A 27,095-nucleotide genomic window follows, 5' to 3' on the forward strand; every position below is an offset into this window, starting at 1 on the left:
CCTCAGTGACATTAAAGCTATGAGGTGACACAAATACAAAACTCAGGTGGAACGTTTCCGCTGCTCGCAGCTATTCCAGCGTTGCTAATGTCTGCGATCCCTATGGTTGCAAACTCAGCTGCGTCATAGGCCGTAGGACACTACATCTGGGATGGCTTTGGAAAAGGCAGTAGGAGGCCGTATAGTGTCTCCTTGTGTCTCGTGGACGAATAAAAAGGAAATGGTTTTCGCCTATCCGGGATGAGCAGGATGCCACCAAAGCGGATTTGACCGAGTTTATCGTCCGTGTTGTTGTTGTTGATAATGTTCCCGACGAGGTTGTGATTTGTTCAAGATCAAACTGGAAAACATAACACATCTATTGTGAACATTCAAGATGCTTCTTTGATGCTGTGAGGCGCCGTCGCGAAAAACCTGGATGAAATCAACGGAATCGTAAATGTCAGTGGCCTTTATTAATGGATACATTGATGTTTCTGAGACTGCAAGGAAATAATACGTGGATGCAAATATGCTCTCACCACCTCGCGTAGTAACATAACAACATGTGAAGTATTTGGGAGAATATTATATACTGAGGCATTTTATACCTGCCGAGGGACTTGGCAAAGATAATATAATAACCAGTGGTCGACTTACAGTCAAAGCTTTTGTGCGTGAGGCTCGATCGTATTTATTCATCTTAAGAGTGTTATATCATTGGTGGTGTACGGTGGGAGTGTTGGTAAATAATTATCGGAGTGATTGAATATCCGTACAAGTAAAAGCCGGAGATAAAATTCTATTCGAATAACTCATCATCTTTACAGACTGGTACTTAAACGTCCTTGACTTTTTTGTTTACAGTTAGAGCTCTCATTATATGTAAGTGATGGATTCTGAACGCGGGATGAGGTTGCGGAATTTGCCGACGTGGTGTACGACTGGCTAACAGGAGATGCTAACATCAATAGTGATTGTATGCCTCTTGTCGACGAATATTTGCTTCATAGTAGTGTTAGCCAACCCTAGTAAACACTGATATATGATCTTGTTAAGAGCTAAATAGAACTCGACAGTTTGAACTATCCTGGTGCACCATTGCCAATTAGATGCCAGCTTGGAATCATTGCATTAGCACGCTAAACCACCCACTTGTTGACTGCACCAACATGCGTGAAAAATGCAAGGGATTGTGTTCTGCAACGGTGAAGTAGAAATGACAGACAAATCCACCCCTGTTTCATTCCCCGTCGATTATGTTGTACTAATACTGATTCAACCAATAAGAGAAAAATATTGAATGTTGTTCAACAAGGACACACTAATCCATTTAACTGTTCTTGGAGGAAAACAAGAACGATCCATTTTGACACAAATATATGATTTAATCAATATGGTTCTTAGTTAAAGTGAAACTAGACCCACAGAATGCACAATCCCTGGAGATTTAAATATTCCCTTGTATATATTTTCTATGGCATGGCAATTGCACAACTATAAATGAGTAATTGGTTAGAAGTAAGTGTCGTGTTGCACCTGAACAATGCCATCTTATCGAGCAATTATACTTTGCCATCACAATATTAACAGAAGAACTACGATAAACCTTCAAAGTTAACTACGCGAAAGAATAATCGAAGCGGAACAACAACTACGACATGAAATCACCTAATCCGAAAAATCACCCCCCCCCCCCCCAATATGTGTTTATACTGATGGGCGATATGTGGGTATGTTCATTAAAATGTGCAATTTTGCTACAGGAAAATCTTTCCGGAACAAACCTGCGTACACATCAGAGACATGCAGGTACATGGTATTAGCCACATCTAGCCAATTTATCGGCCTAGGAATCACCAAGACAACCACGGTACTCATACACACAAATGTAACATTGAAGGTGCTATTTGTGGCTTGCCGCCTCGACTACCGTTGGCCTTGGTGTTGCTGAAATTACAACTATAGCGACTGTCATAAGTAAACCATTCGGATTTGTTGTCACATGTGTCGATAGTAATCGGCGTGTCTAGCGACGCTTTTAAAATACGTTCATTGCGATTACATATTTATTTATTCGGAAATGTTTGCTGTCGCCCAAAGCAGCCTCGATACTAAGTTGTACTCGTTCGCAATCGATGATAAAACCATTGCCACGGTGCATTTCGAAACGGCAGAAATGGAAAATCACGGACGACTTCGTGCATAGATGCTCAACAGTGGCGTTAGAGACCCCAAACAGGCAGCTGATTTACATTCAATAGAAATCGAATAAATGTTTTCCAGTGTATTGGGACACTTCACGGTAACTACTTGGAAGAATCAGCGGGGGAGACTCGCCGATTACGCGTTTCGCAAAATTATTTACGTTTCCGAAGGTTAAAGTCGCTCACATTTCCAAAAGAGTATCCAATGTGTTTATAAAAATGACACCACCTTGGTAGGCGGATTTGTTTGCACCTGCGGCTGCAGCGTTTTTATTGCTTGTGTTGGCGATGCCACAGTACACTAACTATGTAACATCATACGCAAATTATATTTCTGCATACAAATGAATCCTACCGCACGCGTCAATAGCACATGGGATATCAGACGTTTTAACGAACTCGGTGACCGAATCTAAACCGCCCATTTTTCGACGCATCTATGCGGTATCTTTCTCCTCTTTAGAAAGATATTCCACTCAAACTGATACCTCTCATATCATTTCAAAGAGTAGCCATTTTGATAAAACATAACACAGTGCTCAAATAATTATTTTAAATACAGGCCCAGGGAAAGTGATTTTACAAAATGCACATGCTCTGACTCAAGTTCCACTAGCCTGACTCCAATTTCATGTGCCCGAAAGCCTAGCTTTTACTATTATTTTGACACAACATTGAAATTGCTATACTTGAAGTATAGGAAAAAGTTAACAAACATAATATTAAAATAATTAAATGTATGGATGTTTGGGGTGTTGAAACAATTTTAGAAGCATGTTATAGGCTTCCATAATGTGTGTAGCTTGATATTAACCTTCCTAAAACAATGCATTTGTTACATATAATCCGGCAATAAAAAATATGATAGAAGAAAGCTTTTGAAATTATGTCAAGATTACTTGGCAGAGTAATTCAGAAATTATCCTGACTGCTTTAGTCCCCATGGGTATTATTTAAAAATAAAATGTGTGGTGTGGTGAAGATTTTGCACATTACAAATTCTCCTTTAGCCAGGTGACTTTGATACAAAGGGTTCATAAACGGGCTATCAAGAGATGAAGGATGCAAGAAGTCCAAGATTTGGTAATGTAAGCTGAATTAATGTAAAATTCGGAGTAAAGAAAGTAGACCGTTTATGTTTTACCTAATCTGCCCAAACGTTTTATGATGATATGGTATGGCAATGTCCCTGTTTTGCATTGTGCATGAATGGGCACGTGCTCATCAACATCTGACATCGTATTCAAAACTTCAAAGCCAATTTTTGATTAGATCCTGTAGAAATGTTTCTCATGTGATAGTTCAGTTGCCTTCCCTAGCCCATAGATACAAAACTACTTAGCCAGTTTGAATTAGACCTTGTATAAAAGGATTTACGTGTTCCACCAAAGTAAAATTCCGAGCAGCTTTTTGACTTCTATAACAATCAGGAGGAAAATTATTTTTTGACATTCCTACGAACACATTCTCCAGTAAAGGGGGAATAGATGATCTGCCTAGAGGGTTCAAATTTATAAAAAATTATTTCATCTTTTAAAGGGTGATCATTTTCAAGTGTATATTTGTCTTCAGATTATAAATATCTGTTTACTCGTTTGTCTTTTTCGATAAAATAAGGATAAATAGATACCTAACAATGACTTTGACTTATTATTTACGTTTTTCTTTCCATTTAATTTCTGACTTGAAGTCTCCGTTACGGTCGATACTCCCTCTGATCTGCAAGGATTATTTCTTTGCAATACCGGCCACTTTGACGACGAAATACCCGGAATTAAATAAGTTGAATGCTCATAAATGGGAATAAAACAATTTAATTTAACAGTCAATTACATTTCAATACAGTTCTTGTAGTTGTTATCAATACACACAGTTAATGTGCACAAGTAACGTCAGAATAAGACCAAAAGAATTAGAAAGCAATTTTACTTCGAATCAGTTCGAGAATATCGGCTATCAACCAGTACACCGAGCATTGCATTACGAGTTGTTATGAGAATATATGAGAATGTATTAAGCTTCAAAGTATGTCTTAAATTCAGAAAAGTACATTCAATATGGTCATCTAAATTACAATGCTAAATACTGATATAATGTTTGTAACTGTCTTTTAAATACTTAGCAAGACACCGCGTTTGTTTAGGCGCCCTATCCGATTTCGTTTTGACGATGGACTGCTCTGCTAGTTATTATGGAGCCCAGCGCAATTGGAATCATTTCGACATTTTCCCTCAAGTGGAGAAAACACCGACCTGAGAGAAATATTCCGATAGGGCGCGAAGGTAAATTGTGAATCCGCTAGACACTGCTGGAAAATGCAGAGAGTATTCGATTGTTTTCTTGAGATCATTTGGGTATCCTGCTCCGTAATTCAATAGACGACCCAGGGTACCCAGACGTCATAAGGTAAAGGCGAAGAAAGTTTGATTGTTGGGCTCATTCTCAGCAAGAGCAAGCTCATAGCTAGTAACGAGGAAGTGAGTGACTAAAGCATTAGTAGAATGTAGGCAAGTAGAATATTTCAAATACTGTCTTGATAGCAACTATTTGGAAAACCTGTTTAGCACGTCATGGCTTTTGTTTGTTTGTAATTTTTGTTTGTTATTTTTTGCTTTAAAAAAAGAAGTTTTTACTTGTGCGTATGGCCAGCATTTGCAGCTTGAAATTCAATCACGGTCAAGTGCTCTGTGTAATAAATGCCTGAGTGATTGTGGAATGTGTCATTAAATTTAAACTTTCTTTCTGTGAGCTTGCCGGGCAGAATCAGGTCATGTGTGTGGGGGAGGGGAGGCAGGTTTCCAAAGGGCCCTGACTTTCCTAGAAAAAGAACCAATACAAAAGTCTGTTTTCATTCACACAAAGTGTGCATACTACACTACAAAGTAAACGTGCGCAAGAATAAAACGATGGTCAAATTTCAAGTCACCAGTGAATACGTTTGTTTGTACATATTTATAGCCTCAGGGCACAGGTGCTTGACGCGGACTAATGTTGAAAAAAAGAGCAATAAACTGAAGGAAAAAATCATACCGAGTGACAAAATTTCCTCAGAATACTTTGATGACTCATTCTGAGTAAGAGAGTATACATTTAGTATGATAGACAGGGTCCTATGCCAGAATGGGTCATTGGGGTAATTTTGAGGTAATTTTGTTATTCATTATGATAGTGTTCCTTAGGGGGTTATTACTTTTTTCATCATTAAGCTCGCGTCTAGCACCTATGACTTGGGAGTGGGGCAGAACACCCTGGCACCTCCCTCCATCCAGCTCTGGCTTTTATACAGTGTATTTCGATGTGGTCATGGCTGTGCATTAGTCCTTTTCACCTGATTTATACATAGCACACAAAACATAAATATCAGGTGATACATCTTACATTGTAGGATTAGTATGTGCATTTAATCATCTTAAATTAAATATTAATTATTGCTAAAAATTTCATATTAATAGTTTAACCAAGGTCTATTCAGTCCAGATATTGAATGTTCTGCACCATAACAGTTGTCAAGAAACTTCCAGACCAAAACTTTTGATCACTTTGGACTTTTACTATGGTGGCCAGTTACTAAACTGGGTCAAGAAAAGAGCATGTTGGTTTGAATCATATTTGAACATGTGTAGTATTTATTGTGAGATCTTAGCACATGACATTCAGTCCAGTTTGTACTGGATATACCATTAGGTTGACCTAGTCCAAAAATGTCCTGGACGTATAAGGATCCAAATAAAATGAATAATTGCCTTTTAAAAGTCTGAGCAATCAAATTCTAAAAATGACACGTGTTACTGAAATAGTTGATACTGAGCACATGACGTGTATGCCTTTTATTATATTATAGTATTCACAATCACTGGAGCTCTCGGCCCATAACATACAGTGTACTTCGCCCATTTTGGAGTTGTCCCATTATAGATTCGGTCAGTATAATTTAATTTAGAACTTATGGCTGTCACGGTCTGCCCATTCTGGAGTTGGTCCATTACAGATTCAGTATATACAAATTTAATTGTAATTGTTACTGTTGGCCCATCTAACAATACTGTGTTGTTATTGTACAATAAATTACTCAGATTAAATGAATATTAAATGTTCTAAAATTAATAATACTATATCTTATTAAAAATATAATAGTATTCAAAGTAAAAGATCTTTCAGAAAGAATATTAGGATTGGTAAATTTTGTTTTTTTTTGTTTTCTTTTAATCTAAAATCTCAACATACTGCTACTAGTAATTTTGCTGTATGTATTCTCTCTGCATGTAAACAATGATCTTCCAAGAAATATGGATGTAGGAGACCTGAAATAAAGTGAATAATTAAGGACCATTTATTTTGTTACATTATTTTCTTAGAAAACAGCAACCAAATAAATACTGTAAATGATGCCTTGTAATACAATATGTTTTTATGGGTCTCTATTTATTACTTCATTTGATTTTAGGTGTCATCTTAATTGGAATTACTGAGGACAATTTGGATTATTTCCTGACCAAAATGCATTTTGGTTTCTGCATAATAGGAATAATTTCTGGTTTTATTTGGACAAAAAAATGCACAGGTAGGATTTTATGTCCTATGAAAACCTTTCTTTTTCTGTTTTCAATATTGATTTATTGCATCCTGTTTTAGCTAATACCCATGATAATGACATGATAATAATGGGATGCATCTAGTATGTTTATGTCTGTAAACCCTGCTCCCTCTTATTATACTTTTTTAAAACCATGAAGAAATACAACTGTTCCTCTTCAGACATTTAAAGCAGAATGCTGTAGTTAATTGGTATTTTTCATTTTACTCATGAGGTGCCATTTTTAATACCTTTATTTATTATTGTGACATACCACTAAATCAAAGAGCCAATTAAAAATGACATGTCAGAAGCATAACCAGAAATGTACAGACACGATTGTCATTTTTTACAGATCGCGAATGTTCATCTTTTGTCAATATACCAGTATAACAGTATATTTCATCTTTATCCTGCCACACTAAATGCCTATGATCTTGTATATTCTTCCACGTTGGTCTCATGAAGATAACCCAGTTATATCGAGCATAAGCTTTGGTCTGGGGGGCCCAGAGTGGTCTAAAGCGCTCTCCGTTACAGATCACTGCCATTTCACCACTGTCTGTGTGGTTTCGAGTCTCGGATTCAGCCAATGTAGGTATGTGAGAAAGCTAGCCAGTAGCTTCTCATGGGTCGGTGGTTCTTTCTGGGGTTTTCTCGGGTTCTTCCTCCACCATTAATACTGGCCGCCATGTATAGCCTATCGTGTGCTGAAAAATGGTGTTAAACCCTACAACAACAATAACAACAATAAGCTTTGGTCTGAAGCAAAATATGGACCTGCTTAATTCAACAAAATGCAACTTGTAATGTCCATCTCAGAGAAATTTTACAAGAAATGATCTGGCCTTTCCGCTACTACCAGTACTTCATACCAGCAAGGATGGAAAAAAGTCAGTAAAATACTAAATTTTACTGGCACAAGTGCTACAAAGTGTCTGTTATTAGTTGTTTACTTTGAAAATAAAAAACCAGTCAGAACTGAGCTCTATTCCAGTAAATAAAGTTAAATTACAAAAGCATGTAATGGAATAAAGTTTAAAAAAACCAAACATACAAACAATTAAATTAAGTCAAATATAAATTAAATCAGATATACATTACAGATCCCAAAGGGAATGACACTGTATAATCCACCCTTCAGATCTGGGGAACACAACATCTAGGCCAGCATTATATACAAAGTTTCTATTATTAGTTGTATAAAAAAAACATTCAGAACTGTACTTAATTACAGTAAATAAAGTTAAATTGCATGTAATGGAGTAAAAAATTTAAACTAACAAACAAACAATTATATTAAATCAAATATAAATTAAATCCAATATAAATAACACTTCCCCCACCATAAAGATAAAGAAAGATTTATATAATGAAGCTTTTTTTACTATAGATTAATTATATATGAGGTTTTAAAAAAAATAACATTAGAAGAACTCTTATGAATTATACAAAGTGTACATGAATTAGATTTCTATACATTGGAAAAGGCATCTGCTATTAAATTATCTTTTCCCAGATTGTGCCTGATGTCAGTATTATATTCCAGTAACAAGACACTGCACCTTAGTAGTCTTTGATTTTTATTTTTCATCTTCCTGATTAAAGTAAGGGGTTTGTGATTACTAAACAATAATCAAAGAAGGAGCTGAACTAATGTAAACGTCAAAATGATGTAATGCCAGTATCAAAGCCAAACATTTCTTGTCGATTGTTGAATAATTTCTTTGGTGCTTATTTAACTTCTTAGAAAAATAGCACACTGGATGATCAACACCATTTTCATCTTCTTGAATCAATACTATTCCAACCCCAACATCACTTGCAATGACAGACAGTTTAAAAGATTGGCTGAAATTTGAAGCTGTAAGCCTCCTGACTTTTTTCAGTCCAAAGAAACTTGTTTTTCTTGCTCAATAAATTTGTCAGGGGTTTATCAATTATGGATAAATTGGAACAAAATTTCTGATGTTATCCAGCCATACCTAAAATCACATCAGTTGCTTCTTACTGACAGGCACAGGGAATTCAGAGATAGCCTTTACCTCTTAACATCTATAGGTTTAACTTGACCATGTCCCACAATATGTCCTTGATAAGTTACACTAGCATGGCAGAACTCACTTTTGGATAAATTAATTGTCAAACTTGCATCAGTGAGTCTGTCAAAGAATTTCCAAATCATTGCTAAATGTTCTTTCCAGGTGTCTTTGTAGATGATGACATCATTGATGTAATCATCACAATTGTCTAGGCCAGAGGTGATCATATTCATTAGACATTAAAAAGTACTTGGTGAACCCTTCATCCCAAACAGCATCACTTTATACTGATAAAGTCCATCTGGAGTCAGGAATGCAGATATTTCCTTTGCCCTTTCAGTCAGTGGTTTTTGCCAAAATCATTTCAGAAAGTCAAATTTCGTGACATGCTTTCCGATTTCATCAATGCAGTCAACAATTCTTGATAACAGAAACGAGTTTAGTCACACTATTGATTTTCCTATAATCAGTGCACATAAGGAAAGATTTGTCTGGTTTTGGAAAAGTATATATGGTGATCTCCAGTCACTTTTACTGAGCTCAATGAAATCATTCTCCAGCAAATACTGAATGTCTTTTTTCCCATATTATCCTGTTTGAGAGGGTTCATCCTTATGGGTGTTGTTTCATAGGGTTGGAATTTACAATTTCACTGTCATGGAAAATATTGTTTGTTTTTGTAGGAACAGCTGGATATAAGTGCTCATATTCAAATAATAACTGTTTAAGTTCATTCCTTTCTTGTTGTTGCAAATGTTAAAGTTTAAAGTCCAGATTATTCATAATTTCTGAATTACAAAGATTTGTCACTCCAAAATCAATAGAGTATGATTGCATTCATTCTCTTAAATCTTCACCGAGTGTGGCAGGTAAAACTAAATCAATTGCATGTTTTACCTGGCTATCTCTCTCAACATACTCCTTTAACATGTTTATGTGGCAAAGTTGTTTTTGTTTTCGCCTCCCAGGAGTCTTTATGATGTAATTTAAATCATTTACTTTCTTTTCAACTGTGTGGGGACCATACTACTTGGCCTGAAGAGGATTTTGTGGCATGGGCAATTTAGTCAGAACTCTATCACCAGGCTGAAAACTCCTATCCTTTGAGTTTTTATCATACCTTACTTTCATTTTTAACTGAGCTGAGTGCATATTGGCTCTTGAAACCTCACAAGCCTTTGACGACTTATACTTAAAATTGGAAACATAATCGAGAAGATTAATTTCAGTAGCTTCATTAGAAAGAAGTTTCTATTTCAACAGTTTCAGTGGTCTACAGACAGTGTGTCCAAAACACCAGTTCAATGGGACTGAATCCTAAAGATTCTTCAACTGATTACCTAAAAGCAAACAATAGTAAATGAATACCTTCATCCCAGTCTTTGCCTGTATCAAAACAATATGATGAATCATATTTTTCAAAGTTTGGTGAAATCTTTCTAAAGTCCCTTTTCTGTCAGGGTGATTGGCAGAAGTTTTGAATTATTGGATGCCTAATTCATGTATAACTTGCTGGGAAATGCCAGACATGAAATATGACCTTTGGCCTGATTGGACAGATTTGGGAAGGCCAAACTAAGTAAAAAAAACTTGAACAAACCTTTTACTATGGTTTTAGATTTCATATACCTCAAAGGAATTGCCTCTGGAAACCTTGTTGACGCACACATAATGTTCAACAAGTATTGGTTACCTGATTTGGTCTTAGGTAAGGGACCAACACAGTCTACCATTATTCTGCTAAATTGTTTGTCAAATGCAGGAATATGATGCAATATAGCCTTAGGTATCTTCTAATTGGGTTTTCCTTTTACAGTATTTGACAAGTATGACAAGATCTACAATATTTGCAAACATCACTTTTGATTTTTGGACAGTAGAAGTGATTAAAGATCTTGTGATAAGTCTTATTAATCCCTAAATGACCAACCAAAGGAGTTTCATGGGCTAGACTAAGTATTTCCTGTCTGTATGATTTTGGAACTACACTTTGATAGTTTACTGACCATTCATCACCAGCACGTACCACAGGAGGTCTCCATTTTCTCATAAGAATTCCATTTTTAATTAAATAACAGACAGGAACTTCAGTGGCTTCAGTTTCACTAATGTCCTTTTGAAAGAAACTGGAGATCTCAGGATCTTCTTGTTGGTCTTTGCCATAGCTCTAGTAACTGCACAAGCTGGGTACAAATCAGGGAATTCTTATTCAATAGGATTGACTTTTTGATCCAAACAAGGCTTGTCAGTTACAGGTGGATTAACCACAATCTTATCTCCAGCTAGGTCATTGCCTAATAATAAATGGATGTCCTTAATGGGTAAAGCCAACATTGTTCCAACTGTCACGGGTCCTGAGACTAAGTCTGATGATAAATTTACACAATAGAGAGGCTAAACATTAACAAAATCACACTCTACTCCCTGAATAAGAATACTCTTGTTAGAAACAGACACTTCAGAAAAAGGCAAAGTACCTGATAATAAAAGACACTGAGAAACTCCTGTGTCCCTTAAAATTGTAATAGAGATGGGATTGTCTGAATCACCCAAGAGTGATATAGAACTCTTTGTCATGAATGATTCATAAGTCTCCATAATAAAATCAGACTGGGTTTATGAGACCCAACAAATGTATTGCTTTCAATACATGGCCGTGACCTTGATCTCTTAGAAATAAGAGAATTTGGAATAGGTCTGTCTTGATTTTGATGCCTATTTTTCAATTTGTAGCAATCAGAAATAAGGTGTCCTTTCTTCTTGCAATAGGTACACATAGGAAGAGACAAGGCTTTTTGATCAAGCTTATCAGAAGCTTGATATTTTAAAGTTGTGCCAAGCAGCATTTTCCAATGTTTCTACCTTATGCTCATCAAGATAAGTTTTTATGTCAGTATGGATACAGTTCTTGAACTCTTTAAGTAATAGAAGTTGCCTAAGTCTTTCATAATGTTGATCAACTTTCTTTGCTAAGCACCATCTATCAGATAACTGCTCTTTTTCTTTTGCAAATGTGACATGAGTTTGTCCAGCTTATTGTTTATAGTTCCTGAATTTTTTAAGAGAAGCCCCAGGAACTAACTCATAACCCTTTAATATGCATTCCTTAACCAGATCGTAGTCAGCACTCTGCTGTACTAACAGGGATGCATAAATATCTCGGGCTTTGCCAAAAAGTGCACACTGTAATAATTGAACCCAATGCTCCCTTCCCATTTTAAATTTTCAGCAACTTTTTCAAAATAAGGAAAATATTTGTCTACATCTTTTTCTCTAAATGGGGGCACTAACCTAAAATTCTTAGTAATATCAAATCTTGAATTCATATGTGAAATGGGAATGTGCATTTCACTTGTCAGCTCTATTTCTTTTATTCTGAATTGATATTCCCTCTCTTCCTTCTCTCTTTGCAATTGCATCTGTCTCTCTGTCTCTCTTCTTGTTGTCTGATTAAACATGCATTTGCTCTTTCTGTAACTGCATTTGTTCTTTTTGTAACTGCATTTGTTCTTTTTTGTAATTGCATTTGTCTTTCTCTCTTTCTTTATTATCTGATTGCATTTGCTTCTCACTCTCCTCTTCCAGTAATAATGTTTGTTCTTTCTCTTTCTCCAGTTGCAACGCTTTTGTTTTTCTACTTTATTTTTTTGAAGTTCCAGCTTCCTTAACTCTGATTCCATCTTGTATTTTAATTTTAATTCCTTTACTTTAATGTCAGAGTCTGATACAGATTTTCTGATTGAAACAAAAGCACTTTTATCCAAAACATTCTTTTCCATCAAATACTGGACCTTAAACTATTTTGTATTTCTTGCTTCATTAACACATTAACCCCTAGTGTCGACTTTACGGGGCAGGAGGTAGTAGCCTACTGCCGAGCTCTGAAGCGTCATGGTCATGCATGAAACACTAAAGTGGGTGGTATTATAGAAAGGTAGACAGATGTAGCTCTACAGTGATACCAAATAATCTGGAATATCTAGTTGCACTACAAAATACAGATAGAAAAACCTCATTTTTTCGACCCGACATTTTTTAACGCTAAATTTGCCTGTGGTCAGAATCTGATTTTGTGTCCGGATTTTAGACCTTTTGGTCTCAGATCTAAGGCAAACTGGTATGAACTGCAAACAGACAGATGAGCCTTTGCAAAAAGTAGGATAAAATGGGCATTTGGAATAAAGAGTGGTCTCCATACAAAAATAATGGCTCCGTTTAGCAAAAAAAAAGTCCAACTTTTACCCTTCTGCTCATGTGCAAGTCAAATAACCAATGAAAAATGATGTTTCTAACACAACTTGGCAGTATATTATTGAAAGATGACTGGGGATTTGGTGTTTTCGAGTCTATTCAGAAATAGCTTTTAAAATCTGTTTCCTACTCGATTTTCAGGCAAAAATGTCAAAAAGCTCCAGGGGTTAATGCGTTAAGGAAGCTTTGCCTCAGAAAGATCATATTTTTAGGCAAGTTGAATCAGTTCGTCTTTTTTCAATAGGTCTAATTGTTCCTGGGAAGGATTTGAAAGAAATAACTCCACTTTTGATGACATTGTAAAAAAAAGCCTGTTGATTTCACTAAAGATTTAAAAAATAATGCTTGGAATTGTTATATAAAAAAATAAAAAACTGGGAGAATTTAAATTTAAAAAGAAACAAAGTTTTCTTAAATATTTTCGGCCAAATTTATATATCCCAAGGATGAGTGCCCAATTTTCTTTCAAGCAGTAACAAGAAAAGAGTGAAGACGTTAAGCTTTGTAAAATTTAACAAATAATTTATTTCCCTAGAAAAACAAGGTAAAACTGAGAAAAAGAACTTAGGGTTTCATGAATCAAATCCAAAAATAATCCAAGAATTAAAAAAAATAGATGTTCTTGTAATAAAAAAAAGTACTAATGAAACTGAGTTTGAATCCCAATGAAATCCAAAATGGAAGGTGATGACATATGCTGTTGTCAGCGTTGTACTGATATGTCAACAGTTCTTTGTTGCATCACAGAAAATAATGTTATAGTTTGAATTCTGTATAAATTTCGATAACTGTCTTTCTCCATGAATTAATTGACAGCACAAGTATTTTCAGGATAAAATAATCTCTCAGAATCCAAATAATTTGAAGAAAAATAAAATAATTAGCCCAAAAACTCGCCACAACATAAAACACTTGAATGTCTTCAGTGTTTTGGCAAGAATGACAATTCTTTCTCAAAACATTAATAATAAATCTAGCTACAATGCAAAACAGATGCCCGGATGTGTGTCAGTCCTCTTTAAAGATCTAAATGATACATGTTATTTTTCAAGATATGTCCTCAAATCTAATTTGTGAATCTTACTTTGAGAAAGAATAACAAATTTTAAAAAAATAAGTTGTTTACTAGAATCCATCACTGTTTCTGAATCAAGGTCAGGAACTAGGTCAGCATTAGATACAAAGTTTCTAGTATTAGTTGTTTACTTCGAAAATAAAAAAACAGTCAGAACTGAACTCTATTCCAGTAGATAAAGTTAAATTACAATAGCATGTAATGGAATATTTTTAAAACAAAACTAACAAACAAACAATTAAATTAAGTCAGATATAAATTAAATCAAATATTCATACCAAAGACTTACAAAAACGGTACTAACAGCTGCCTCGCTTGGCGCTCAGCATTAAGAGGTTAGTGTTAGGACTGGTCGGCCCGGTGTCAGGATGATTTGACTGGGTGGGACATCATGCTACATGTCTGCGGCATGATGCCCCAGTGCTAGACATCACTATAAACTGCCACATTGCAGACATCGTAGCGATATGACTGAAAAATTGTTAAAGCTACGTTAAAAATCCAAATCACACACACACACACACACACAAATCAAATATACATAACAGATCCCAAAGGGAATGACACTGTATACCCCACCCTTCAGATCTGGGGAACACAACATCTGAAAAGGGATGAAATTCAGTACAGTATGTAAGTATATAATGTACTAGTAGTGACAAAAGATGAAATAATCTTGTTTGTTTGATAGATTTACCACCTGAAGTTTGTCATCTGTACTGTATTGCCATATATTTCTTGGACATTGTAATTAGGGATGGATGGACTGGCCATCCAGACTGGCCTGGATTTATGATAAAAACATGATCTTCCAGCAGTAAAAAAATCCACCCCACAGCAATGAAAATGTTGTATGGTGGAAAACAATTAGAGTGGCCTGAAGAAGGGGAAACCAGACAAAATGGGAATCTTGAAACCCAACCAGTACAACCTGACCCATACTTAGTACATGTCAAAATTTCCATTTCCATTCATTGTAATACTCATTTTGTCATTTGATGAAGTAATTCCTGTAAAACATAATCATAGTTGCATTTATGGTTAACCTGATATGAGCTTCACTGTAAGATTCTGTTCTGGATCTAGCTTCATTTAAGTGTACAATTCACTCATAGTATCTCCAAAATTTATTACATTAAATACTCATATTAGAGAATTTCTTATCTCTTCAAATGCTTTTCTATTTTAAGCAATGTTTAGTGGTTTGATATGAATAGTGTCTTCTTTCAAGGAGGAACTTTGAATGTTAAAAATGAAATCTTGAATTGTTTATTTTAAAGTTAATAAATATTCCCAAAGTTTCATGAAAGTTTTGTGTACATCTTGTTTATTTAATGCATAAACATTAAGTAGCATGAAAATAGGACTGACCAACCTTTATTGCAAAAGATTACCCTCAGCAGGTGTATTTTTTATTGCAAATAAATGAGTACACAGTATGCAGGAAATGCCTGCTGTTTGTGAAACTTTAGTTGTAGAGTTCCAGTTTAATATTGAAATAGAACAATTATTTTAAAAAGGAATTACTCTCTGTCTTGTATTTACTCATGTTTTTCTACTCTGATATTGTAGAACAGAACTTTAATATAATTTTTTAATGACTTTATGGTATGCTATGGGAGTGTCAGGATATATTTGCACAATTAAATTGCTTCTTGTTTCTTAAGCTTTAATAAGTGAAAATCCTATACTTCACATAAGACTGATTTTAGTGGTAGTGACCCCCAATAGAAATTATGGAAATAGTAAAAACTTCTGTTTATTACATTTATTTCTTTTATCCAGGTGCCATTCCTACAGTGACACTGACTGCAAGCAGTCCTTACTTTGACATTGGAGGATCCATATCATTAACATGTGCTATCAATGAAGATGTAGGCATTAAGGATGTTCATCTTATAAAATATGGAGTTGGAACATATGTCTGGATCATAATAAACAGTACATCTAGTTGTGGGTTTTATAAGTTGCGGCCTTCAGAAGATCCTCATTCCTACAACATCACATGTGAGCAACGGATGAAAGTCCATATAGTAATAAATGGAGCTGTTGCAACTGATCACAGTGTAGAGTGGGGATGTCAAATGATAGCTCAATCAGGAATATGTAGCACACCATGTATCAGTATATCTAGTATCAGAACTGCTCAGAGAGGTAAGTTAGTAATGCTGCCAAAGAATATTCTGTTATGTATGTAATTTATCCTTTGGGGTGGCACTCTTGTTGCACTACTTATACAGAGTTCGTGGATATATTTTTCCCATAATAAAATGATAATGTTAACCAAAAATGTGAATAAATGATAATAGTACAGGGTTAGTTTCTTTCATTTTATTATCAAATAAGCATTTTATTTATATATTTTAATGTAACATGCTGTGTGGCCAGTTGCAGGTGTGTGTGCAAATTGAACACATTTATTTCATTTCCTTAGTTTTGGAACACGTGATGTAGGTAAAAAAAATGTTCTGGGACACGAAAAAATAATTATTTTTTTGTGTCCCCACATATGCAATAAATACGGTAATCGAGGAAAAGATTTTGGAAAAAGACGTTCTTGGACCACAATTAGAATCATCCATTTGTGAATGGTATTATTGTTTATCAAAATATTCTAGTTGTGTTAGGGTCCAGAGTAAAATAAGAGTAATTATATCAGGATAAAAGTTGTCACGGCTGCTTATGGACATTTTTGTTTCATAACGTATCGAAATCCTATTTTTGGCAAGAAAGAAGTTTAATAATTTGGGTGTGAACAGTTCAGAGGCCAGGGTTATTGTCTGAAAGAATAATTTTTATTGCACAATGTTTTGTTATGAACCATGTACCTGACCAAAGTTTGTGAAAGGCTTTTACCTAAGGTATAAAAGAGGCTTATTAATTTTGATGGCAAAAGGTCAACAGTCCAGGTTGTTGATTGACAAAAAGCTGAGTATAACTTGCATTTATCATAATAAAAAGTCTATAGATTCTGTGGTAATGTTCTTGGTGAGACTAATAAGAAAATAATAGTTTCTGCATAGTCAGTATAGCTGAGAACTCAATAAAGGTCCAGATCATTCAGAGTCAACTTACTGGTTCCTACATAGAAAGACTAGTAAACATGAGATGGGCTTATATTGTGCTGCTCAGGGTACTTGTTTAGAAAGGATGCTGATCCATTTTCAGATATGGCTTCTGCTGCTAAAAGTATAATTCAGTTTGACTCTCCAAAACCAAACAGCAGAAATTGACCAAATGTGACAGAAGCATCCTTGTTTGAAGATGTTTCACATGGGTAAATATAGAGAAACCTGTAATTGACTTCTTTTCCAAAGGCACTAAACAAAATTGTGACCAGTTTGACAGCATATCCAGGTATGAAAACCTTTCAATTTCAACCTGGGTGCAGGTTCAAATGGACCAGCTGGGTCAGCTCTTGTGGTGCATCCCTGGGCAAGGCACTTGACTCTGATTACCTTGGACTAAGTAACCTAATTGTGTTGCTTTGCCATTAAGCTTCAAACAGAAATCAAAACCAATTTAAACATAAATTGACAGGTAGCAAACTGACATAAAGGCCTTCTGATTTTATGCAGTTCATACATATATACCATCAGATATGACCATTCTCCCAAATTTAAAAGACTAACGTGAAACCTGCTAAACAGAATTTGTCCATATTTGATATAAAGCATGCGGGTCCAAAGGTTCGTTTAATTCATTTACAAATTATGCTGATCAGCTCTCTTATATTGTCACCACTTTTAATAATATAAAACCTATGAATTTTACATTTTCCTGCAAACATCCAAAATGAGAAGTTGTAGAAAATTGACAGAAAGCATTCTTACTTAAAGGCCTTTTAAATGATGCTCTCTACCATTAGATATGCCAGCCATTGTTAGAATAATAAAATAAAACGAAAACTTTTAACCCTCTAGAAAACTGGTACTATTGCTAATCATAGCAAATACTTTGTGACCTTTTCTTGAAGATTATCGAATAGACTGGGCAAAATTTCTCAAAAACTTTTGTGCCAGATTGACAGAAAGCATTCAGGCCTGAAAATCTTTTAAATGTATGCAAATGATTCTGATCCATTAGGGCTGCATTGTGGCTCCTTTACTTTATTTTGTTACAATGATGTGCTAAGGTCACCCTAAAATGCGTGATTGTAACTTGAACTTTATAAAAATGGATCAAGTTTAAAAGTTTAGCTTAGATTTCAGTGTAACACAATATTTTTCTTATAAAATGAAATCAAAGTGACATAATTATGGCAATTCTACATTGATATAAATTGCTAGTAAGAATTGAAATTCATCTCTAAGAGATGGCATTACATTAGCATGTGGTGTCAGAGATTTCTAACATGTGCAGAAGTTTCCAAATGCAAACTCTGATCTGAATTGCAAACTGTCCATGGCTGATGGCAAACTGTCAAATCCAGCAGGCCTTATTATGCAGAGATTCATTGTCTTTCTGCGGAGGCCAAATTTCTTGTGTTTTGTTACTTTGTACATCCAGTGAATGCATATATAAGAGTATATTTCATTTGTACTTTAAATATTTTCAACTTTTCAGAATGGCACCACAGAAACTGTAGTAAAAACACACAGACCAAAAAAAAACTTTGAAAAAAATTCAGAGTTAGTGACTTCTTAAAATGTAGCCTTCATTATTGATTATTCATTACTGAGATATTGCATATTTTTAGCATCCAATATCTAGTTGTCTGTTATCAGCTCTACTTGGAGGACTTACCATGAAACTTTACAAATGCTTTTATTCCATAATCTAGTTCATTCTAACTGAAAATGATGCTGATCACGTCATAGCAGCCATCTTAAGAATCTTGTTGCTACTCCTCTTGAACCGTTGCTGATCTTAACATGGGGTTTTCACTGCGAGACTTCTTATTATTTCTAGTTGGTCCCAAATGAAAATGGTACTCATCTGACCTCCAGTATAGCTGCCACAGGGGCCATTTTGAAAATTGTGTTAATGCTACTTAACTAGATGGATTGTGATTTGGACAGGTGGTTTTCACAAAAAGCATTTATTCTGTTATCAACTTGGTCCAAATTCATTTAGAATGGAAGGTTTCTTAGGACATGATAAATATTAGGTGTGGAATAGCTTCATTTACACTGATATAATCTCCATAACTACCAAATCAAACCCCATGTATTAGTTTTTCTCTATGACAGTGAAGATCAACTTAAGTTTGCAAGTTTCCAAATGTTGGAATTTCATGCTTACAAACTTTTAGCTCACTTGCCTGTAAGGCCAAGAAACTTGTGTAATGAATCATTTGCTTATTTTATTTTTATTGAACACAAGTTGTCAGGATTTTACGTTCCCCTACATCATCACCTACCCTTACTTAGACACACACAAATTTTGTACACAAAGAACCATTAATTTGCAAACCCCAAGGTATTAACAGTGCATGTTTGTTTGATGTGACAGTAAAGAACAATTAAGAAATCAAATCAGAAGTTGACAAAAGGGTCCACTTTTTCTTAAACTCATCATTACTGTTATTCACTTTGGCAATGTATTAGTCCAGCCTTTTGTATAATAAAACCCATTTTTTATAATAGGCAAGATTTGGGATTTTTGTTGCACAGCATGCTCTATATGTAACATATTTTTCAGGCAAAATTAAGAAATTGATAAGATATCAAAGTTGTTATTTCCTGTAAAGACATCTTTTTGTGTAATTTTAAAATTTGGATCAAAAGTTTGGATCCATTCCACAAATAATTTCCAAAAATGTTCAGTATTTGAACAGTCATAGAATAAGTGCTCAGCTTGTTCTATTACCTCCTTACAGAAGGTACATGAAGGTACGAAAACAAAGTCATATGGACAATGTTCTTTTGCATACCAGGGCCCAGCAACGTGGAATGAATTGCCCACTGAACTTAGACACAAAGACACACTGATCTCATTCAAGAGTGCTCTTAAACTCACTTATTTTGACTGAAAGAACAAAGTTAAAGACCTAATAATGTTTCCTACCTAAATATTTTCAGCATGTTTTCTAATTTCATGGTGTTTGTTTTTGTAATAATATCATTATAAAATGTTTTTTATGTTATAGGTGTTGTCTAATGTTGTAAAGTGCTTAGAGCTTCTAAAGATTAGGCACTATATACAAGTCCTCATTATTATTATTATTATTATGTATCATTCTCACTTAAATGAAACTTTTTCAAAACCTGATTTGTGGCATTATTTCTACATAGAAATCTGGAATTAAATCTAATCAGTTTAGTGTCTTTTATACAAAGTTTAGCCAAAACAAGAGTTGAACCATTCATTTACATCAGTTGCACACCCTAGCTAACTAGGAAACTATTTCCACTTTCAAAAAACTTGTTTCTTTTTCCACTTCACTCATATCTTTGAGATAAGGGCAAAGTACTGTATAAAATTATTATTTTGTGTTGTTTGTTTGTCCAATCAAAACTTATTAGAGATCCTTGTTCAGCAAAAAGTTTTTTTTTAATAAGTACAGCATCATTTCTTCTCCACCTTGTGTATGATTTAAAATGGTCTATAATTACTAAATTGAGACAAGTATTCCTGACCAGTCGATGGTCCATTGAGATAAAGCACAAATAACACCATACCAAAATATATTTTTAATTGTTTTATAGGTTTCTTTCAGTTTGGTTTTATTTTAATTTTATTAACAGTATACATCAAAATTTTCCAAATATTTCTTCAGGAAAATGTTATATAACACATAAATGAGTGCAAGTGAATCATATTTATCCCCCCCCCCCCTTAAAGGAAGCTATAAGGGTATCTCATGTTACCCTCTAGCATTTACCACCCCAAATAAACCTGAAAAAGAATGTATTCAGTTAATTTTCTATATGGGGTGGAGTATGTGGTAGAACAGCAAAAAGATGAACAAATTTTTGGCAAAATTATGAATTTTATCAAAGTAGCTTTTCCCCATCAGCCAAGCAAATTCTTTTATTCCCTTCATCTTTGTCAAATGAGTAAGTTTAACCATATCTTCCAATTTATAAGAGAAATTACACTCAGTAATCTAAACTTTGTCATTGACCAGTTAATATCAATTTCAGGACATATTTTTTCATGAGAAACTTTTTTTCCAATCCAAATAGCTTTCGATTTGTAAACGTTGCAGTGCAGACCTAATGCCTAGGCAGAGTCATTGAAATCTGAATAGTTGTCTCCAAGGACAAAGTAGAACTCTCTAATAATAAAAAAGTGTCATGAGCAATATACTACACTAATTTGAACTCCATTTCGCTATAGAAAATGAATGTAATATTTGTGTTACAGTTCTTGTTCAGTTCTATTACAAGAAGTTCATTTCTTATAAAATAAGTTATATTACAAAATTATTATAAAATAAGTTGCTGAAGAGTCCCCCTGGTGACATCCTCCTCTCCAAATTGAAAAATTGGGATATATGTCCATTATCTTTCTTTCAATAAACCCTTTTGATGTTGTAATCTACATTAAGTAGTAAAATTGGTCTCCAGTTTTGACTGAATTTTCTGTCATTCTTTTTCTTTCTTTTTTTTTAAAATTCAACCGCTCCGGTGGCCTAGTGGTTAGAGCGTCCGCCTCAGATGCGGGAGGTCATGGGTTCGATCCCCAGCCGAGTCATACCAAAAACTTACAAAAATGGTACTAACAGCTGCCTCGCTTGGCGCTCAGCATTAAGAGGTTAGTGTTAGGACTGGTCGGCCCGGTGTCAGGATAATGTGACTGGGTGGGACATCATGCTACATGTCTGCGGCATGATTCCCCAGTGCTAGACATCACTATAAACTGCCACATTGCAGACATCATAGCGATATGACTGAAAAATTGTTAAAGCTACGTTAAAAATCCAAATCACATCACATCACATTTTTTTTAAATTCAAAATTTAATCCATTGGAACCAGGGCTGATTTCATTTTTCATACTTTTCAGTGTTGAACCAATTCCTCAAAAATTAAGTTACCTTCATACTAGCTGCTATCAGCACTGGAAAGTTTTTATTATGATTAAGAAAGTGATCATGAGTTTTTAAATGATTGTTGTTTTGGCATTTGTATAGTTTTTCATAAAAATCTTTCAGGCAATTTTTTAATCTCTTTTTGACCTGTCACATGTACCATTCTTCCATGGTTGAGTTTCTTATTGTTTTGTTTATGTAATTATTCTATTTAAGGTTAAGGAAATGTTTAGAGTTTTTTCACAAGACTCATGCTACCTTGTTTTCGATATTAGCATTGCACCTTCCACCTCTTTCTAAATCTGCTTGCATTTTGTTCAGTTCCTTCATAATAGTGTTTTTTTAATTTTGATTCACTAAAGTATGTAAGTATTTCAGCTTCGATTTTCTTTAAATTTTATTTCTCCTGTTTTGCGTTAGTTTGAAAAGAGCTAATGGATTCTGATCTTTTAATAATTTTAAGAATTTCAAAATACAATTGATCATTGCATATTAATTTCACATGGAGTGGGTTTTTCTTATTGCCTTCACAATAGTACTGTGTTAGATATACATCTTTTCACAAACTGCGGATATTGATAATTTTAGTTTTATTGCTGAATAATCTGTTTTATAGCCAGGAATAAATGCATCAATTATGATTTGAAAAAATGTCCACGGAGGTTAAAAAATAGTCCACTCTACTTTGTTTCACTAGGTTTACCTGTTGCCAGGTAAATATTCTACACTAAGGACTGACAGCTCTCCAAATCCCTAAAAAACTGACAGCATTATCCTTATTATGACCACACAGATTCAGTAGTCTCGTTCCATTAATGATATATCTAAAAGAACATATCTGCCCTGACCAACATATATGTTTCAGTTCGAAATTATTTCTAAACAAGATAGCAATGCCTGCGCTATTGGCAGTGTTATAGCTAAAAATACACTTATAACCCGATTTAGCCTCCAAGTCTCTTTTTAATCTCAACTGTACAACGTGTCTTCTGCATACAGATATATAATGAATGTATCCATTTGTTTTATCCAGCAGAAAATATTTCATTTTAAAGTCGAACTGTGTTGACCCCTGACATTCATTGATCAAATTTTAATCTTGATCTCTTTTCTTAATTTTGGTTTTGAGTAGAACTTTCACAGGGCTTAGTTATTGCACAACCCAAACTATAAAACGCACTCACATACAACTTGGGATACACTATTATACGTGCAACCACAATATGTTTAAAAAGTGATTAGTTTTGCTCCACTGGGTACATATAATATTGCCCAAAACAGAGACAAACGGGAGTCTTTTCTACACTGGGATGTTGGTTTAGTTGTAAAGTTTTTTCATCAGTGAATACATATAGTGACTAGTTATTTTTAGAAAACCAACAAAACATCACTTTTGCTCATTCATTTTATTCCTTTACCAAACAATTAAAAGCAGTTACATACATCTGTTTGTTGGACATGTCTGTGTGTGTATAAAGATTAGTGAAACATAAGACAGATACACACACATACACTTATACACAGATATACATATATTCACACATATGCACACACACAGACACACACACACACACATATATATATATATATAGATAGAGAGAGAGAGAGAGAATTACAAAGGTACACCACACAGAACGGAAAGTGCTATCCCTGGATTCCTATAGAAGAATGCTTGATAATAAAAGGCAGAATTAATATTTTAATACAAATAATAGTATCAGTAGTGAAGGGGCACAATATACGGATAATGGGAAAATAAATTACAGGACCCCCTGGGATGATATATGGACAAGATTTATACGGACAATGTAAATCTCAGTCAAAAACACCTTGGGACTATATACGGACAAAAGGTTTGGGTTATATATGGACAGTAGGAATGGAACAGGTAAGATGACATCACAGTACTGAAGATTGGTAACAGTGTAGCAAGGGGCTGACCTCAATCGGGACCAAAGAGCCGCAAAAACCCTAGAATGTTTTGGCGGGACATATACATATATATAACACACACAAGATACAAACACAAACAACTATACAATCGACTATAACAAAATTTTAGGCAAGAAAGCATATCTTTTCGAGGCATATGAGTGGTCCTGAAAAGGGCCTTTGGTTTTTTTGTTAACATGATTCCATTAACACAGATGGCATCACATAGGTCTTCTCTTCCTCAAACTTCTTCTGACTTCTGGACCGTAGATGAGAACTCTCATCAAACAGCCTTGTCTCTCCACGTAAATTCTTTTTTTTCCAGAACGCTTGTATTGGTGATCTGGATAATTGACCATGATGATGTGACATACATGGGTAAATCCGTGCGAAACATCATTGACGATACAAGAGTAGATGACTCTACATTTGTCCACATCTTGTGACGAGAACAAGTGAAGGGAATGCAGTGAACTGCAGTTATTTATCCTCACACGTGTTACAAAATTCATTCACAGTGTGGAGTCTGTCTTCCAATCCAAAGAGAGCTGACTGTGATGTCACAGTCCCTATATAGGTGCGATAGTGTCTGTGCGCTGTGAATCCTTGCGACAGAGTTTTCAAACATGATGGAAACTAAGAAGACAATGGATTGGGGTGCACCAGCCATGGCAACAGAGTCCTACTTCCAGAAGAGGTCGATTTTAATTGGGATTTAGTCGATTTTTTTCTCTTCTTCGCAAGAATTTGTTCCGGTACCAGCACCTTTGCCACCTTCTCCTTCTTTACCACACGTCAAGGATTTTAAACAGAGACAGAAAGAAGAATTGGAGAAATTTTTACAACAGCAGAAAGAAGCAGAACAAGCTTTTCTCCTTCAGCAGCAACAGCGAGAAGAAGAAGCAAGAACGAAACGACAGGAAGAAGAAGCAGCAGAGAAGAAACCAGGTCTAAGAGAGAAGGAGGACATTGAAAGTCAAACGGTAATGGTACTCTTAGATATTTTGGCAGAGTTAAGGAGTGTGAAACAAATTTATCAGACTTCTTTAATACGACCCAAGAGAAAAAGACCTTCCCGAGCCAAACAAGCCAACCCTTTTACTACGCTTGCGATACCACCCCTAGTGATTTCTACCAACTCATCATTGATAGGAGCCAGTCCAGAAGTAGGCCTTGGCCATGGCAAAAGCTTAAGGCAGTCAAAGCTGATTACTTCCCGTTCCTGAGTTGTTTTTTCTTTAAAAATAACAAATACCCAAAGGTCCTTTTCAGGGCCACCCACTTCTCTCGAAAAGAGATACTATTCATTTTGCCAGAATCAATTAAAACTGAAACTCCCTTTTTTTGCCCATGATGTATGTGTGTGAGAGTGCATGAGTGTTGATCCATATTCAAAAAAATCAAAACCAAGAGACACTTACGTTTTATATCTGGTCTATTCTGGTACAAATTTTACAATCCAATTCACAACACAACACTTTAAAAAGTTCATAGGCTTCTTCAGTGTCTTTGTTCACTCTCTCTGTTTTTTGAATTTCTTCACTTTCACAGGTTTTTCTTCCTCTTCGCTTTCTCCTCCTCTTCTTTTTTTCTCTTTCGGGACGTGTCTAGGTTTTTCCTTTGGGGAGGGTACCTCTTTTTCCTGTTCGGAACCCCTCTCTTCCTCCTGCTCCTGTTGTTTCTTAGGGCATTCTGAAAACCAGTGTCCTTTCTCTTGACAATGATAAGAGGTATCTTGACTTTTGTCTCTTCTGACACCTGTTTTGCTTTTTTGACGGTCTGGACACTCTGAAGACCAATGTCCTTTCTTCTTACAGAAATAGCAAATATCTTGAATTTTATCTAGAAAGGAGCAGAAGTAGTACGTCGGCTTGTCTGAAGGAAACCTTTGTATGACACCTCGCAAAGCTCTGATCAGAAGTTTGATCTGTGTTGGCTCTTCCATTGTTCTGGTCAGTTTGAGAGTAGAAAGAAATACTGGAAGGGAAGACTAACCCGTTATATATACACTGGTCTCACATTAATATATACGGGACTGTGGCTTTTAATATGTAGTTATTTTACTTTTTGCAGTCAATATGAAAGGATCACATAATGTCTTGGAGAAAGGAGAAGAAAGTAAGAGGCAGAAACACGATATCGCCTCGCACAGTAGCTGAAGTTTTGGCGCAAATTCATGCCAGTGATTTTGAAAATGAAATGTGTGAGCCAGAATCCAGACCCAGAGATTCTGCACCCAACCAAAGTTCACCACCACCAGTATACCCTGAAAAGTACTACCACATTCAAGAGATGGAAAAACGCTCCTCTAGAAAATTTAGAATCACGGCTTTCACGTACACGGTGAAGTTTAAAGATTTCAAGTCTGACCTACCGCTGGAGAAAGCAAAAGGGTTCATCACCATGGTGTGGGATTCTTTGCTAACCACATTGAAGCGACAATGTGAAGCAGAAAAGACGATCGCCTGAGACTTTCCATTCATCATGAGAGTTTGAAGTCCCCTGTTTAGATCGAGTTTAGCAGCCCGTCAGAACTGTCACCTTCCAAAGTCATCGACAAGATTCAACACATACAACAATCCAGTGAAAAGTTTCACATCACCGATGGAAAAGCCATCAAGGCACGTGTATGTTCAGGAAAGAAACGATGTCACATGTGTCACCAAATTGTGGACTTGGAACACGAATGCTACATTTAAAACGACCATTCCAAACATCATGAGCTAGATGATGACCAGAAGGAAGGGAATTTCATCTTTATCGATTTTGAATGCATGCAAGAGACAGGCATTCACATTCCTAATTTCTTTGGCTTATGGAGCGTATGTGAAGTGCATCCAAGAGCCTGTCTTTAGTCATTGCCCTCAATGTAGCAAGATTCCAGGAAGACATGAAAAAATATTTCAAGGACCGAACACGCTAGCCGATTTCGCCCAATGGACCTTAGATCCCATCAACGAGACGTGGAGCCAAGAGGACATCAGACATTACGGAAGTTGTCATCGTCATGCCATGGTAATGGCTCACAATTGCTCGGGATACTATGGACAGTTTATTTT

General features: G+C 35.4%; 1 protein-coding gene across 1 annotated transcript in view; it reads left to right on the top strand.

Moving 5' to 3' along the window:
* The first annotated feature begins 4,377 nt into the window (after positions 1–4,377).
* LOC149774853 (hemicentin-1-like) overlaps positions 4,378–27,095 on the top strand; it is a 159,359-nt gene continuing 136,641 nt past the window's right edge. Inside the window, exons 1-3 of the mRNA XM_089944663.1 lie at positions 4,378–4,468; positions 6,631–6,747; positions 15,913–16,281. Coding sequence (XP_089800789.1) covers positions 4,378–4,468; positions 6,631–6,747; positions 15,913–16,281 — 577 coding nt within the window. The remainder of the gene's footprint in view (positions 4,469–6,630; positions 6,748–15,912; positions 16,282–27,095) is intronic.

The sequence above is a fragment of the Sinohyriopsis cumingii genome, unplaced genomic scaffold (genome assembly GCF_028554795.1).
Source record: "Sinohyriopsis cumingii isolate HCF-2022 unplaced genomic scaffold, ASM2855479v2 utg000127l, whole genome shotgun sequence".
In the NCBI taxonomy this organism is placed as follows: Eukaryota; Metazoa; Mollusca; class Bivalvia; order Unionida; family Unionidae; genus Sinohyriopsis; species Sinohyriopsis cumingii.